A 15,173-nucleotide genomic window follows, 5' to 3' on the forward strand; every position below is an offset into this window, starting at 1 on the left:
TCGCTTTTAACTGTAGTACCTTTTCATATTACAAGCATGCCACGACCTCGGTAACTTGGTGCCGTCCAGGTCGGTCACCTTATAATAGCCTTTTCCTAAGACCTCATTGATTTTGTATGGTCCCTTCCAATTTGCAGCGAGCTTTCCTTTCCCTGATTTGTTGACTCCAATGTCGTTTCTAATCAAGACCAAGTCACTTGGGGTGAATGCTCTTCGAATGACTTTTTTGTTGTATCTTGTAGTCATCCTTTGCTTCAACGCTGCTTCTCTTATCTGGGCTTCTTCTCGGACTTCTGGGAGCAAGTCGAGCTCCTCTTTGTGCCCCTGTATATTTCCGATCTCGTCATGGAGAATCACTCTTAGGCTTTGTTCGTTGACTTCTATTGGTATCATGGCTTCTACGCCATAAACTAGTCGGAAGGGTGTTTCTCCAGTGGCGGATTAGGGGGTCGTCCTGTAAGCCCATAGCACTTGTGGGAGCTCTTCAGCCCAGGCTCCTTTTGCATCTTGTAACCTTTTCTTTAGCCCTACCAGTATGACTTTGTTGGCTGCCTCGGCTTGCCCATTGGCTTGCGGGTGCTCCACCGAGGTGAACTGGTGCTTGATTTTCATACTGGCTACTAGGCTTCTAAAGGTAGAGTCGGTGAACTGGGTTCCATTATCTGTAGTAATGGAATAAGGTATCCCATACCTTGTGATGATATTTTTGTAGAGGAACCTCTGACTTCTTTGTGCGGTGATGGTGGCCAATGGTTCTGCTTCTATCCACTTTGTGAAGTAATCTATTCCCACGATCAGGTATTTGACTTGTCCTGGCGCTTGGGGAAAAGGACCTAACAAATCCATTCCCCATTTTGCAAAGGGCCATGGAGAAGTGATACTGATGAGCTCCTCTGGGGGAGCCACGTGGAAATTTGCATGCATCTGACATGGTTGGCACTTTTTCACGAATTCCGTGGCATCTTTCTGCAAGGTCGGCCAGTAGAATCCTGCTCGGATTACTTTCCTAGCTAGTGACCTTGCTCCGAGATAATTTCCGCAGATTCCACTGTGGACTTCCTCTAACACCTCGGTGGTTTTTGAGGTCGGTACGCACTTTAACAATGGTGTTGATATCTCCCTTCTGTAGAGAATATTTCTCACCAAGGTGTAGTGTTGTGCTTCCCTTCGGATCTTCTTAGCCTCTTTCTCCTCCTTGGGGAGGATGTCGAATTTCATGTATTCGACCAAGGGGTTCATCCATCCGAGGTTTAATCCGACCACTTCAAAGATTTCTTGTTTGTCTTCTATTTTTACCACTAAGGATTCCTGGAGAGTTTCTTGGATCAGGCTTCTGTTATTTCCTCCTGGCTTGGTACTTGCTAACTTGGATAGGGCGTCTGCTCTGCTATTCAGATCACGAGTTATGTGCTTGACCTCGGTTTCTGCAAAGCGCCCAAGGTGTTCCAGAGTTTTTTCCAAGTACCTCTTCATATTTGGGTCCTTTGCCTGATATTCTCTACTTATTTGGGAGGTCACCACTTGTGAGTCGCTGTATATCATCACCTTTGTAGCACCGACTTCTTCTGCCAGCTTCAATCCAGCAATCAAGGCTTCATACTCTGCCTGATTATTTGAAGCTGGGAATTCAAATTTTAGGAAAACCTCTATCTGGGTTCCTCTTTCATCTACCAATATTATGCCTGCACCGCTTCCTGTTTTGTTGGAGGATCCATCTACATAGAGTTCCCATGTAGTTGGTTTTTTCTCCTGATCCCCTGCGTATTCTGCAACGAAGTCGGCGAGGCATTGGGCTTTAATCGCCGTCCGAGTTTCATATCTTAAGTCGAACTCGGAGAGCTCTATTGCCCATTGAACCATTCTCCCTGCAACATCCGTCTTTTGGAGGATTTGCTTCATGGGTTGGTTCGTACGGACTCTTATTGTGTGAGCTTGAAAGTAAGGTCGTAGCCTTCGTGAGGCTACTACTAAGGAGTAGGCAAACTTCTCTAGTTTGTGGTACCTTAGCTCAGGGCCTTGTAGAACTTTACTGATGAAATATACTGGATGTTGGCCGACCTCGTCTTCTCTTATCAGGGCTGATGAGACAGCCTTGTCTGCTACAGATAAGTATAGGACGAGGTCTTTTCCAGCTACGGGTCGGGTCAGAATAGGAGGTTGGCTTAAGAACTTTTTGAACTCCTGGAACGCCTCCTCGCATTCAGGGGTCCATTCGAACTGACATCCCTTTCTCAATAAGGAGAACAGTGGAAGGGATTTTAGTGCTGATCCTGCCAAAAATCTGGAGAGGGCTGCAAGTCGGCCATTCAGCTGCTGGACCTCTCTCAAACAAGTCGGGCTTTTCATTTCCAGGATAGCTTTATACTTATCGGGATTGGCTTCGATCCCTCTTTGTGTTAGCATAAACCTTAGAAATTTCCCTGCTTCCACCGCGAAGGCGTACTTTGCGGGATTTAGTCTCATCCCGTGCAGCCTTATGGTGTCAAAGACTTGTGAAAGATCTGACAAGAGGTCGACTTCCTTCTTGGTCTTTACCAACATGTCGTCGACGTATACTTCCATTAAGCTCCCAAGGTGAGAGACAAACACCTTATTCATCAACCTTTGGTATGTGGCCCCTGCATTTTTCAATCCAAATGGCATGACCACGTAGCAGAAATTAGCTCTGGCTGTGATGAATGATGTCTTCTCCTGATCTAGCTCGTATATCGGGATTTGGTTATACCCCGAGTAGGCGTCCATAAACGACAAGTATTGATACCCCGAGCTGGAGTCTACTAGGGTATCAATGCTTGGTAGCGGGTAAGGGTCCTTGGGACATGCCTTATTTAAGTCGGTATAGTCGACACACATTCTCCATTTGCCATTTTGTTTTTTGACTAGCACTACATTGGCTAGCCATGTTGGGTACTTGACTTCTCTGATGAAGTCGGCTTCTAGGAGCGCCTGTACCTGTTCTTTTACTACTAGGGCTCGTTCAGGGCCGAGCTTGCGTCTCCTTTGTTGTACAAGTCGGGACCCCGGGTAGACCAAGAGTTTGTGGGACATGAGCTCGGGGTCTATCCCAAGCATATCGGAAGCCTTCCAAGCAAAGAGGTCGGAGTTTTCTCTTAGGAGCTTAATCAATCCTTGTTTTAGGGTTTCCCCTAGGTTGGCTCCTATGTGAGTATTTTTTCCTTCCTCTTTGCTGACCTGTATCTCCTCGGTTTTTCCTCCCGGTTGTGGTCGTAGCTCTTCTCTAGCCCTTGCACCACCGAGCTCTATTGTGTGTACTTCCCTGCCTTTTCCCCTCAGGTTTAGGCTTTCATTGTAGCATTTCCTTGGCAATTTCTGATCTCCCTTCACCGTTGCTATCCCCGCTGAGGTCGGGAATTTCATACAAAGGTGGGGAGTGGATACCACTGCTCCAAGTCGATTTAGGGTAGCTCTGCCGATTAAAGCATTATATGCTGACTCTACATCGATGACTATGAAGTCTACACTCAGAGTCTTTGATTTTTCCCCTTTTTCAAAAGTGGTGTGGAGGGGTAAAAATCCTAGTGGCTTTATTGGCGTGTCGCCCAACCCGTACAAGGTGTCGGGGTAGGCTCTTAGTTCTTTCTCATCTAACCCTAGTTTGTCAAAAGCGGGCTTAAAAAGGATGTCTGCCGAGCTTCCTTGGTCTACTAGGGTTCTGTGGAGATGGGCATTTGCTAGGATCATAGTTATTACCACTGGATCATCATGTCCAGGGATTATTCCTTGCCCATCTTCTTTTGTGAATGAAATGGTGGGGAGGTCGGCGGATTCACCTCCGACTTGGTAGACTCGCTTGAGATGTCTCTTGCGAGAGGACTTAGTGAGGCCCCCTCCTACAAACCCTCCTGAGATCATATGTATATGTCTCTCCGGAGTCTGTGGTGGTGGGTCTCTTCTATCTACATCATCTCGCTTCCTTTTTCCGTGACCATCCGACCTTTCTATGAGATATCTGTCAAGCCAACCTTCTCTAGCCAGCTTTTCTATCACATTCCTAAGGTCGTAACAGTTATTTGTGGAGTGACCATATATTTTATGGTACTCACAGTAGTCGTTGCGGTTTCCCCCTTTTTTATTTTTAATGGGTCTGGGAGGTGGCAGTCTTTCAGTATTGCAAATCTCTCTGTATACATCCACTATAGAAACTTTTAGAGGAGTATAAGAGTGATACTTCCTTGGTCTATCGAGACCAAGTTCTTCCTTCTTCTTAGTTTCCCTCTCCCTCTCTTTTGTTGAGGGAGGGTGCCCAGGTCGCCAACTCGGGTCTCTCAGCTTAGCATTTTTCTCCATATTGATGTACTTTTCAGCTCTTTCCTGTACATCACTTAGAGAGACGGGGTGTCTTTTAGATATGGACTGTGAGAAGGGACCTTCTCTAAGTCCATTGACTAACCCCATTATGACTGCCTCTGTGGGCAGGTTTTGAATCTCTAAACATGCTTTGTTGAACCTTTCCATATAGGCTCGTAAGGATTCTCCGACCTCCTATTTTATTCCCAGGAGGCTCGGTGCATGTTTCACTTTGTCTTTCTGGATAGAGAACCTCATCAAAAACTTTCTTGAGAGGTCTTCAAAACTGGTGACTGACCTCGGGGGGAGGCTGTCGAACCACTTCATCGCTGCTTTCGATAGAGTGGTCGGGAAAGTTTTGCATCGCGTAGCGTCGGAAGCATCAGTTAGGTACATCCGACTTTTGAAATTGCTTAAGTGATGCTTCGGATCCGTGGTTCCATCGTAGAGGTCCATATCGGGGCTTTTGAAGTTCCTCGGAACTTTTGCCCTCATTATGTCCTCACTGAAAGGATCCTCCCCTCCTAGGGGCGGTTCTTCTTGCTCGTCACGGGAGTTCCGAACTTTGAGGGAGGATTCTAACTTTAAGAGTTTTCTTTCTAACTCTTTTCGTCGTTCCATCTCCTCTTTTAGGTTCTTTTCAGTCTCCTTTTGTCGCTCCCGTTCTTGTTCTAATTGTTCCAGGCGACTGTGGACTAATCCCATGAGTTCAGTTGCATGGGAGGGTCCCTCTTTCTCTGATTCGTGCCCTTCTGAAGAGTTCACCTTCGGGTTTTTTACTCCGGAGGTACCTTCCCTGTGTTGATCATTGGTTCCCTGGTGGAGGGTCAAGTCTGCATCATTATTACCTGTGTCCAGATTCTCTTGTTCAGAATCTGACTCCACATGACCCTCTTCGAGAGATCTGTCCGCCATCACTGGTTGATCTCTCGGTTCCCCGGCAACGGCGCCAATGTTACGGTGGGTAACCGGAGATTAATGGATTGGATAGTGTTGGTTGACCCAATCGCTTGAAAGAGGAGGCCTTCGAGTGGGTCTGCACCTTGGGGGCCTCCGTCCGACTTGCGTGCGTGAAAGAATGGGGGTGGTACCTGCAAAGACACTCCGATGCCTAAGTCAGCAAAGGATTAAGCAGGTTTTAGAATGTATTGGAACTTAGAGATACTTGAGGAGTGTCAGGGTATTTATAGTGGTGATCCAATAACCACCGCTGAAGTAGTTCCACCTTTTAAGGTGGATAACCGTCCCTTTATCTTAGGGAAGTTGAGATATGGCTCCTGGAAGTGGGTAGAGAGATTTTAGGGGCAGTTACTCATTTGAATGAGTGCTTATCTGCCAGCTAACCTTCGTCCCGACTTCTTTGGAGCAAGTCGTGGTGATGACCGACTTCGTAAGACGAAGATCGGTGCTGGGTGAGGCTCAATCCTTTGGATTAGGCCCTTCGTTTGGACCTGGGTCTTTACTATTGGGCCAGGGTATGAACATATATATATATATATATAAAGTAATATTTAAAATTTTTATTTTTAGAGTTATAATTTATTAAAAAATTATGATTTATTGATTTCATATATTTTAAAAATATATTCCACATTGTGTTCTTCGAGTGTTCCATATGAAGAACACTAAGCAACACTTCACCTTTATTTACATTACCCTACCTAACAGTTTTCTCATCCCTTTTTAATTATACACATGTTATCAGTTCTCACTCCAACATATGAACGAAATATAGTGGTGGTTGTTTTTCTTTTAGACAATGGTAATTAATAGCAGCCAAACGAATTTTGTTGCGTGTGACCAACCACTGCCCCATGTTCTGATAAATGCTTTAGTGGCAGTTTGTAATTAAGTAATTTTGTAATTTCACATATGGCAATTTGTTAAATAATTAAATTATAATTAATTAAATAATTATATTAAATAATTAAATTATAATAAATTTATTAATAATTATAGTAATTAATTATATTAAATAATTATATCTTTATTTAATTAATGATTTATATTAATTATTTATATTAGTTATTTAAATTATAATTAATATAAATAATTATAAAAAACTAATATTAAATATTATTTATATTGTTATATTAAATTATAATTAATTAAATTTATTTACATGAAAAAATAAATTTAATTTTTACACATTATAAAATAATTTTTGGTTAGATTATTTATTTTTTATAAAATTTAAAATGCTAACTACATTACAAAATTAGATATTGTAATACTAGTGGTTAAATAGTTGTTGTACTATTATTATATATGAAATTATTATTATTTTTTTAATCTTAATATTTTTAATAGTAAATTATTTTTGAATTTATATTTTAATAATATTATTGTAAACAAAATAATAACTACATTAATTTTAATTACTTTAATTAATTAATTAAGTGGGGCCACAATAGGAACCAGAGTTAGTTCCTTCTAATAGAAAAGAGAGAGATACTTTAAGTTTCTATTTACTCTTTATGACACAAAAACTAATGTGGAGTTATTTTTTATAACATGTGGGCTATAAATAGAGACTGAAATGAGTTTCCTACTAGAGATATTTACCTAATATTAAAATTTATTCTTTATACTATTAAAATCAAAATATTAAAAATTTATTCTTTATAATAAATTAATTAATATTAAAAATTTTATAATAAATTTAAATATTAAAATTAACTAATATTGAGTAAGTAAAAATTTATTCTTCATACTATTTATTAAAATATTTGCAGCTTTCCTATAAACTGCCAATAATTTATTTTTTAAATATTTTTATTGGTTTATTTCCTTTTTAGTTATTTTTAATATTTTCAAACATTATTTTGTATATACTCTAAATGGCCAAACATTCCTATATCTTAATTGGAAGCTAGTAAGACTAGCTAGCTGGTGTAGAAAATTAGGTGAAGACTTATAGTTGTGCAATGACCAATATTTAAAAGATATTTAATAAAAGAGGAAAAGAGATCAAGGGGCAACCGGGCAAGATTTTTTGTTGCGATGGCTGACGTAATAATTTACGTTCAATGAGGGTGGTACGTTTTGGATTTTCCTTGTATCTATACAAGTACGTTAAAATGAAAAATATTAAGAGTTTTAAATTATCTTTTTAATTTCTAAATACAAAATTGATTTTTTCTATGTGTATAGAAATAAAATGTAATTTATATATTTTTACTTACTTGATAAGAATTAAAAAGATAAATAAAATAAAAAATTAAAGAAATGATATAACCAACACTAATGTGTTGTTAGTTAATAGAGGAAAAGATAGAAAGAGAAATAAATGGGCATAAAATACTTATTAAGTAAATATTAAATTATTAAATATAGTTAGTCACCTCTTTTTTTTGTATTTTTACTGAGTTTATGTTGTTTGAGTTAATTATTTTTTGAATTAATTAGTATTTATTATTATTATTTTTATGAATTAATTTTAATTTGTTAATTTTTTAAGTTAATTATTGACTTATTATTAATTATTGTTAATTTTTTGAGTTTATTATTGTCTGAATTAATTATTTTTTGAGTTAATTAGTGTTGATTGTTGTTAATTTTTTGAATTAATTTTAACTTGTTAATTATTGACTTATTGTTGATTGTTGTTAATTTTCTGAGTTTATTATTATTTGAGTTAATTGTTTTCTGAATTAATCTTAACTTATTAATTTTTTAAGTTAATTATTGACTTATTATTAATTATTATTAATTTTTTGAATTTATTATTGTTTGAGTTAATTATTTTTTGAATTAATTTTGCTGAGTTGATTATTGTTAATTTTACTAAGTTTGAATATATGAACTTTGATTTATTTGTTTAATTATAATTTGTGTGTTGTTTATGTTTATATTTTGCAATTAAAGGTGTACAGTCTTTTATTCTAGAAAATGCTCCTGTAGATATGTAAGTTAATAGATATACCATTTCAGAGTCATATATATGTAAGTTATTAGTGAATTATTTAGAATCTTAAATAGATATACTATTTGTGTAATTAATTTTTTTTTAATATTTTATTATCTAGAGGGTTTCAACTATATAATTTATTTGGCCACCATGAGATATCTTGTTTTTTATATCGAATTTTATGTAAGTTTGTCTTTTTTGGATTTAGAGTATATGTTTATAGTCCTATTTTTTTTTTCATACACGAGTAATTATTTTTTTTATTCTTAAAATTTGATGTGTGAATTTATTTGTAAACTTTTAACGAAAAATTATAGACAAATTATTATAAAAAATTGTAAAATTTTGAATTTTATTAGTTTAAAAATTATTGAATTTAAACATTTAAAATTATATATTGAATTCGTAAACAAATTTTTTTAAAAAAAATTAAAATTTAAGATTACCGTTGAATTTATCGAGGAATAAATCCAACGGTAATAAGATCAGAATTTTGTCAATAAAAAGTTAATATCCCCATTAAATTTTCCGGTAATTAGCAATGGATGAAAAAATTTGCCAGTAAATAATTATCGGTGAGATTTTTACCTTCGAAAATTTGACGGTATTCAGTATTTTTATTTGTGGTGTGTGCTACATTAATAAATTTTGGTTCCGTCAACAAAAAAATGATAGAAGGACTAACGTGATTAATTTAAAATATTTGAAGAACGAATTTTATTTAAAAAAGTATTTTAAAATTAATTTAGAGAACGAGTAATCTTTTAAGAACAAATTTGACCATTTATCTTTTATGATGGTGTTTATTCTTGATATTTCAACTTTGGAAAAATATAATTTTTTTTAATTCTAGTTTTATAGATATGGATAGATAAATGACTTGGATAGGGTGTATCTGATCGAGCAAGGTGGTTGATTAAAAAATATAAAAAGTGAGTTAAATGATAATTAAACACTTACAAAATAATTATTTATTATGTAATAAAGATGAATATTCAAATTTCGTTGTTTTTATATAAAATTAATAATAATAAGCCGTTAAATAATTTAGTCAAATATAATAAATAATTTTAAATTAATAATTTCATATCAAAATAAGCACGTGCGTTATCACCAATAGTAAATTAGCGGCATTTAAAAAGTTGCACATTTAAACCGTTGAAGATATAACTTAAAAGGAACCGACACATCTAAAAGAGTAGTATAACTACTCGTACTTAAATTTATGTGGCCTATATCCACGTTGCACCAATAATTTAGTTATAAGTAGTTAGCTATGTTAATTTTTTGATTTGGAAGTATATCTACTACCATTTCTCCCTATATATACATAAATGCATGATTTGAAATATGGTCAAGCTCGATCACGTATACGTGTAAGTAGAGAAATTAGAGATGGAGAATTCAAGGCCCAATGACACACCACTTGTGACTTCCATTATTCATGCAGCCTCGGCGGAGTTGTCGCCAATCAGTAACGGCGGCAACGGACGACAAATAATGAAGCTTGTTATCAATGGTAACAGCCACACACAAGCTCATTTAGGTCAAGTAATTACCCACTACTTGGCCTCACTACAACCGCACAGGCAACGCTTTCTGGGTATGTAATTGATACCGACCGATTTACACAATCAAAATCCAATCATATTTAAATTTTTTTATAGAAAGATAAATATATTCTGATTTTTGTTTTAAAAAGAAAATCATAATCCAGTGGGTGGATTATGTAATCTAGTCGTTCCACCAGATCTGATAACAATTAGATTTATTATTATTGTTATAGAGTTAAAAAATTCAAAAATAACCAATTCATTAATACGTCCAATAATAATACGATACCTAAATGTCTTCATAAAAAAATATTGTACGCGTTTTGATGGGAACACCGTATGGTTCATTAATTGCAAATTGCATTGCATTGCATGCATCGACATGGTTTATCTATGTATCAGGGTACCCGACGAATGAGGAATTCAACTACGAGGCTCTGGCTCCATTGCTTCATCTTCATCTTAACAATGCAGGGGATCCGTTTCATGGGAGCAGCTTCACTCTGAATTCAACAAGTTTCGAAGTGAGTGTGCTTGATTGGTTCGCTCATTTGTGGGACATTCAAAAGAGTGAATACTGGGGATATGTCACCACTGGTGGTACTGAAGGCAATCTCCACGGCCTCTTACTTGGGTCTCTCTCCATCCTTCTCTCTTTATTTATTATTACTACTTAATTAACACACTAAACATTATTATTATTCATTATTATAGGAGAGAACAATTTCCGGATGGGATTCTTTATGCCTCCCAAGATTCCCATTATTCTGTATTTAAGATAGCAAGAATGTACAGAATGCAATGTATCAAAGTTGCAAGTTTGATTTCCGGTGAGATTGATTGCCGTGATCTCAAGGCTTTGCTACTTGCTAACAAACACAAACCCGCCATTATCAATCTTAATATAGGTATTCTTTCTTTATTTTCCTCTTCTTTTCTACACTACTCACTAAATATCCATAATTAATTAATATATATAAATTATTGCAGGGACAACAATGAAAGGAGCTGTTGATGACATTGATCTTGTAATCAAAACACTTCACGAAACTGGTTTTAGTCGTGATCGATTCTATATTCACTGTGATGGAGCTTTATTTGGGATCATGCTCCCTTTTCTCAAATCAGGAGTGAGTAATTAAATTAATAAAAGATTTTTTTATTATTATTTGTGTCAATAATCAAAATTTCTAATTTTTAGAAGAATTTAGTTTTTATTTGTTGTAAGTGATACCAATCAATGAATCATATTATATTATCATGATTGAAAATGAATCAAATTAAAATGAACTAAATTAAGCCGAATCAAGTTAAGTTGAAGTTTGACTTACAAAAATTGAACTCGACATTTATTAACAAACAAATATGTTTATAAAGCTCAAATTCGATTTATCAAAAATTTACTAATTAGCTCAAGTTTACGAATGGAATCAAATAACATGAACAAAAAAATTTATAATTCTATATAAATAAATTTTAATTTATATACAAAGAATATCAATTATATATATTATTTATCTATGAATTATAATTTATGTTCTTTATCTTAATTATTGTAAAATTATATATGCGCATGTAAAATTATATATTATTACTATAAATTTAAAATATTAAATACATAATAGACATATTAATATAAATAATTATTAAGATCGTCTTGACAAATTAAAAACTTATATTTAAGGATAAAAATTATTGATGTATATATTATAATGATACATAAGCAGAATTAACTTGTGTACTCAAACGTAAAATTATTTAGTAAAATTATATATGGTGTAATTTAAATAATTTTATTTTTTTTAAATATGTATGAATAATAATTTGACAATTAAAATATTTATGCGTGATTGTAAATATATCATCAGCAATATATATTTCTCAATTTATTTTTATATTTTAAATTTTTAAATATGTCTGTTTTATTATTGAAAGACATATTTAATTTGAAATAAAGTAACAAATTAACTTGAATCAATTACAATGATTGATATCACATTTAAGAATTGTTCTTATACATACATGAAAGGCTTCCCAATAATAATAATAATAATAATAATAATAATAATAATATGATAACTGAAAATGTAAAATATCAATTAAGAATAATGATTTATTTGACAAAGATTTATAAATTTAAATAGGATATCGTTAGGGAGACAATGGACTATTTGTATAATGTGTACAATGGGATAACAAAATGAACATCCTTCATACTATCTAGAATAACCATATGGGGTTCATCAAAGATCGAACTCTTGACCGCTGCAACTGATGGAAAAAGATAACACTAATGATTATATCTCTAATACTCCATAAACTTTCATTGTACACATTGTATAAATATTCTATTGGCTCCTCATACTTTCCCATTTAGATAATATATCATAACAGAATCTGTTTAAACAAGATATCATTAAGAAAAAAAAATAGAATTCACATTATCATTATATTTTTCATAATGCTGCATAGCTAGCTTATTTATTTTAGTAATCAAGTTCAATAAAATTGGTCTAATAGTTTATTATTACAAATAAAAACCAGTTGAAAAAAAAAAGAAACGCATAAAAAAAAGACTTAATTAGATTTAATTACAAAAATAATTTATCCACCTAATATTTTTTATTTTTTAACTTTTTTTATAATTAGTTTTTGTGGCAATATAAAGAAAAGGTTAAGAATCTAATACCTTTAAGAAAATTGTTGGTGAATAATTAATGGCACATACAGGGACCAAAGATAACATTCAAGAAACCCATTGGAAGCATAACAATTTCTGGACACAAGTTCTTGGGATGCCCAATTCCTTGTGGCGTTGTAATAGCTCGTTTAAATTACATAAATGCCCTATCAAGAGACATAGGATACATTGCATCAAGGGATGCAACAATCACAGGTAGCCGCAGTGGCCATGCTCCAATCTTCCTTTGGTATAATCTACAGAAAAAGGGCATAATGGGAATCAAGAATGAAGTTGAAAATTGCATAAGGAACGCACGTTACTTAAAGGATCAACTGGGAGATGCTGGAATTGGAGCAATGCTGAATGAGTTTAGTAACACGGTTGTGTTTGAGAAGCCTCTTGATGATGAGTTTGTGAGTAGGTGGAGTTTGGCTTGCAATGGAAACATCGCACATGTTGTTGTCATGCAACATGTTACCATTCAAATGTTGGATTCTTTTGTTGCTGAATTGGTTCACAACAGATCCATTTGGTTCCAAGAAGATGGGATCAGAAAGTCTCTGTGCATTGCAGATGAAGTTGGTGCTGTAAATTGTTCTTGCGCATTGCATAAGGCTAATATGGATATTCAACCCAACAACTATGCTCTACAACAAATCAAACAAAATATGTAGAAAGAGCAAATTATCATCAAAAGTACACTTGAAAGAGTCATTAACGGACATCATCAAAAGGTTTTCCAAGGATATAAAAAAAATTCAAGTGTTATCATTTTTTTAAATTTTTTGGGTGTTCTTTTTTATTATTTGGAATTTATTCGTATTTGAAATTGTTTTAATGAATAATAACGTATTGTATTTATTGAATATTCTTATTTAATAAATATTAAATGCTATATATTATAATTATTTTAAATTTGACCAATGGCCTAAGCGTACATCTTTGGTCCATGAATAAAATAAACATCATCCATACTATCCAACTAATTTTGGGATTCACCAAGAATCGAACTCTTGACCTTTCGGATTAGAACTCTAATACTATGTTATGAAACCACCCATTCCAAAAGCGTAACCTGATAGGACAATGTAATACTAATAGTCATATCTCTAAATACTTCTTAAATCTTCATTGTACACATTGTACGCTTAACTCATTAGTTCTCTATACTTTTTCTCTCTATATATATTTTATTTCAGCACGTGCACGCACACATATATCATTGTTTTTTAATAGAATATGATTGGCTTTGCAATTATGAGACCTGTATTTCAAGTTTTACATCTATTAACATAAGGATATTTATTTATTATGTTATGTATATATTAAAATTAGTCATTAATATAAAATATATATTAGAATAGAAATACATATTAAAAATAAATTAAATTATATATATATTTATTCATAAATATATTGATGATTAATTTTAGTGTATAAATAATATTTTTATAAGGATATAAAATCTTTAACTTGTCTTATGAGTTAGTTTTTAAGAATCAGTTAGACCCATTTAATTAATCCCGCATCTTAAATTTGGGGTGATTTAGTTTTGCCGTATTATTGACTTTAATAAATTAATTTTCACTATTTTTAGTAAAACTTCTTTTCACGGTGTATCAATTACGAGCCTGCTACCGTTCAAATTTAACACAACAATGTTCTAGGAGACATGTTAAAGGGAACAAATTAAATTACAAATACCTTTATAAATTATTAGAAGAAAAAGTATATGAAACTAAAAAATTATCAGCCAAAAATTAAACAAAATCACATTAATTTATATTAATAAATAATTTTAAATTTTTTAAATTCAAAATTTAAAAAATTTAAAATAGATTAAGTAAATCTAATTAAAACCTATAAAAATCTTCTTTTTCTCTCTCACGTTAACCTACTCACCTCCAACAATCACACACACAGATCTCTCTCTCACACCGTCAGGTCCTCTCTGTCTCCCCACCGTGACTCACTCCTCTTCTATCACCGACATCTGACTCGTCGGATTCGCCATTGTCGACAAAAATCGCTTCCCTTTTGTAAACTAGATGTGTTATGATCAGAGCCGCCGTTGCAGTTGGAGTTGAATTTGAGCTCGATCCCTAAGGCGGTGGGACTCATGAATCATTACGCGCTGGGAAAAAGCGCGTGATTTACACTTGGGTGGACAACCCGGAGAGTCAATGTCCAAGGGAGTGCGCGAAGTAATTCCTCTGAGAGGGATTAAAAAGTTCAGGTATATCGGTCAATTGATCATGTATCTGCTAGTCAAATGTTTAGAAAGCTTACTGCTGAGAGAAGCATACATGAGGCTTATGTGGAAGTGATTAGGCGCGCCGATAAGCTCATATATATTGAGAACCAATATTTTATTGGAGGGTGTCATTTATGGGAGAAAGATAGTTATAGTGGCTGTGAAAATCTGATTCCAGTTGAGATTGCACTCAAGGTGATTAGTAAGATCAAAACAAAAGAGAGGTTTGCGGTGTACATAGTAATACCAATGTGACCAGAAGGTGCTCCTGAAAGTGAATAAGTTCAAGATATACTGCATTGGACCAGAGAAACAATGGCAATGATGTATGGATTAATTGGAAAAGCAATATAAGAAATATAAAAAAATATTTATTTAATATGAAAAAAATATCCTAATACTTAACAAAAGAAATATTTAGTTATATTTTAGTAAAAATAATTAAATATTTATAAAATTTAAAAA

General features: G+C 33.8%; 1 protein-coding gene across 1 annotated transcript; it reads left to right on the forward strand.

Annotated features, from left to right (window-relative positions):
- The first annotated feature begins 9,581 nt into the window (after positions 1-9,581).
- On the forward strand, positions 9,582-13,143 carry LOC130951250 (serine decarboxylase-like). Its single transcript, XM_057879894.1, has 5 exons — positions 9,582-9,821; positions 10,174-10,405; positions 10,486-10,679; positions 10,762-10,901; positions 12,502-13,143. The coding sequence occupies exons 1-5, from the start codon at positions 9,614-9,616 to the stop codon at positions 13,126-13,128; spliced, it is 1,401 nt and encodes a 466-aa protein (XP_057735877.1). The 5' UTR covers positions 9,582-9,613; the 3' UTR covers positions 13,129-13,143.
- The last annotated feature ends 2,030 nt before the right edge of the window (positions 13,144-15,173 follow it).

Source organism: Arachis stenosperma, chromosome 9, assembly GCF_014773155.1.
Source record: "Arachis stenosperma cultivar V10309 chromosome 9, arast.V10309.gnm1.PFL2, whole genome shotgun sequence".
NCBI lineage: Eukaryota > Viridiplantae > Streptophyta > Magnoliopsida > Fabales > Fabaceae > Arachis > Arachis stenosperma.

Coding starts and splice junctions, on each gene's coding strand:
- LOC130951250 (XM_057879894.1), top strand. CDS start 9,614: ATGGAGAATTCAAGGCCCAATGACACACCACTTGTGACTTCCATTATT. Junction 10,406..10,485: donor CTCCACGGCCTCTTACTTGG/GTCTCTCTCCAT, acceptor TCATTATTATAG/GAGAGAACAATTTCCGGATG. Junction 10,902..12,501: donor TCCCTTTTCTCAAATCAGGA/GTGAGTAATTAA, acceptor TGGCACATACAG/GGACCAAAGATAACATTCAA.